The 2,105-nt window shown below is 50.9% G+C and overlaps 1 protein-coding gene across 1 annotated transcript in view; it reads left to right on the top strand.

Moving 5' to 3' along the window:
* RBM19 (RNA binding motif protein 19) overlaps window positions 1-2,105 on the top strand; it is a 130,950-nt gene that overhangs the window by 32,512 nt on the left and 96,333 nt on the right. The window contains exon 18 of the mRNA XM_007938280.2: window positions 1,776-1,855. Coding sequence (XP_007936471.2) covers window positions 1,776-1,855 — 80 coding nt within the window. The remainder of the gene's footprint in view (window positions 1-1,775; window positions 1,856-2,105) is intronic.

Below are 2,105 nucleotides of genomic sequence, written 5' to 3'. Positions count from 1 at the left end.
GCCTGATGACGATGGAAAAGGCTTAAGTCCAGGCTTTCTCACAGCTTGTGCCCCCATTCCAGCCCTTTGTGGGTATGCTCCAGGGGTCAGTCCTTCATTGCATCCTGAGCTCCTACTGGATACATAGTGCTGGGTGGCTGAGAGCTCTAACCCACTGCCCTTGGGTCAAGTTCAACTCATTGCAATCCTAGAGGACAGGGTACAGCTGCCTCATAGGGTTTCCAAGGCTATAAATCTTCACAGAAGCAGACTGCCTCATCTTCTCCTGCAGAGCAGCTGGTGGGTCCGAACCTCCAACCTTTGAGTTAACAGCCTGATGCTTTAACCACTGTGCCACATTAATGGAAAATTGCACATTGGATTCTGTGCAGAAGAAATTCCATAATTGCCAAAACATGGTTCTGGCTGCAGGAGGAGGCAGTTCTCTGCTGTCCTATGGGGTCCCTGTGAGTTGAAATCAACTTGATGGCAGTGGGTTTGGTTTTTTGGTTTTCTATCACTGGTTTATGAGTGGGAACGCGAGCATGCAGGTGGTGGTAGGAAGCACAGCTCTCACAAACAATACGGTAGAGGAAAGAGGAGCCATTAAGTGAGTCCCAGAGGTAGAGGAAGTTCTGGAGCCTGACTCGGACCCATTAGACTTAAGCTATTCTTCTTCAAGTTCAACTGTGAAGAGAACACAGAATAAATGTAACAAGTTTGTATGGAATGCTGGGGAGAAGGGAATGCAGCAGATTTTGTTTTAAAAAGGCAAGATGTGATTGTTACTGTCAGCTGCCACGATGTTGGCCCTGATTCACGGTCATCCCACACTGTCCCCATGGTAGTCGAGGATCAAACTCTTGGGATCCGTGGGATTCTCATTGGCTGGTTTGTGGCAGTGGAGCACCAGGCCTTTCCTCCTAGGCTGTCCTAGTCTGGAGGCTCCGCCCTGCTCAGCAATCACAGCAACACTCAAACTTCCACTGCAGACGGTGACTGCTCATGAAGTGCTGTGGCCAGAAATTGAACCCGGGTCACTCGCAGGAAGGGGAGAATTCTACCCCTGCACCACCACTGCCTCCTAACATGTCCTTAGGGATCTTACGTTTTTTAGTTCTTGTAAAAGGATTTCTGTCCTCCTCCCCCACCAGTTATTTTTAGTAACACGAGCACACACACACACACACACATACACGCACTCACACATACACACCATCATAGCTGAAGTCAGAACCCAAATATTTCCCATAAAATTTTGAGCTGTCCCTCGCTATTTTATCTCTCACTACTCACTGCCTAGAAGTAGGAAACCAGATCTGTTCAGATAATGCAGTTGCCCTCCCTCTCTGAACTTCCTGCCTGAAAGTCAGGAACTGCCTAGTGGATGGCCAGTAATAGAAAGAGCTGGTCTTTGCTTGTTGACGTCCATGCGTGCCCTCCTGCTGTGCCTTGTGTGGGAAAGCAGGGCACCGCCTAGTAGAGGTTTTGCCACTTGTCACAGCCATGGTCATCCCTGCTGGTCCCTCTCCCTCCGAAAGGCAGAATCTATTATGAAGTTAATTAGCACGTCAATCATCTGTTAATTAACAGTCAGCTGGGCCTCAGGTGGCAGCTATGTAACCTCGGTGGCCGATTCTTCATGATGATGAGTCATAAAAGGCCAGCCGGGAGCTTCCATCTTTTTGGGTGAAGAGGGGCTTGAAAAAAGGAGAGAAATGATGCCAAGGGTCAGATTCCCCCTCTGCGACTCAGACCCACTCACCCGCTGGCTGATTTCCATCTCTGTCTTCCAGGTGCGCTGCTTTCCATGGGGTTTGGATTTGTGGAGTACAGGAAGCCGGAGCATGCCCAGAGAGCTCTCCGGCAGGTCCAGGTAAGCAGGCTGCTCACGGCCAGTGGAGCAGAGGCTCTTCGGCAGGCGCTTGGGGTTCCGTCCACCCTCCAAATGAAAACACGTGCAGGCCTGTGACCCAAGAAGAATGAAGGTCCTCCCTGCCCACCCCATAGGCACCGTAGGTCATTCATACAACGAGCACCTGCCTTGTGCCAGGCACTGGGCTAGGCCTGATGGCCAGGGGGACTGCTGACAAGGTCCCTGCTGTCAGAGGAGACTGCTAACTCCA

This window comes from Orycteropus afer, unplaced genomic scaffold (genome assembly GCF_000298275.1).
Source record: "Orycteropus afer afer isolate SDZICR_OR568_19922 unplaced genomic scaffold, OryAfe1.0 scaffold00048, whole genome shotgun sequence".
Lineage (NCBI taxonomy): Eukaryota > Metazoa > Chordata > Mammalia > Tubulidentata > Orycteropodidae > Orycteropus > Orycteropus afer.
Note: the sequence above shows the minus strand (reverse complement) of the source record. Positions and strands in the feature narration are given on the sequence as shown.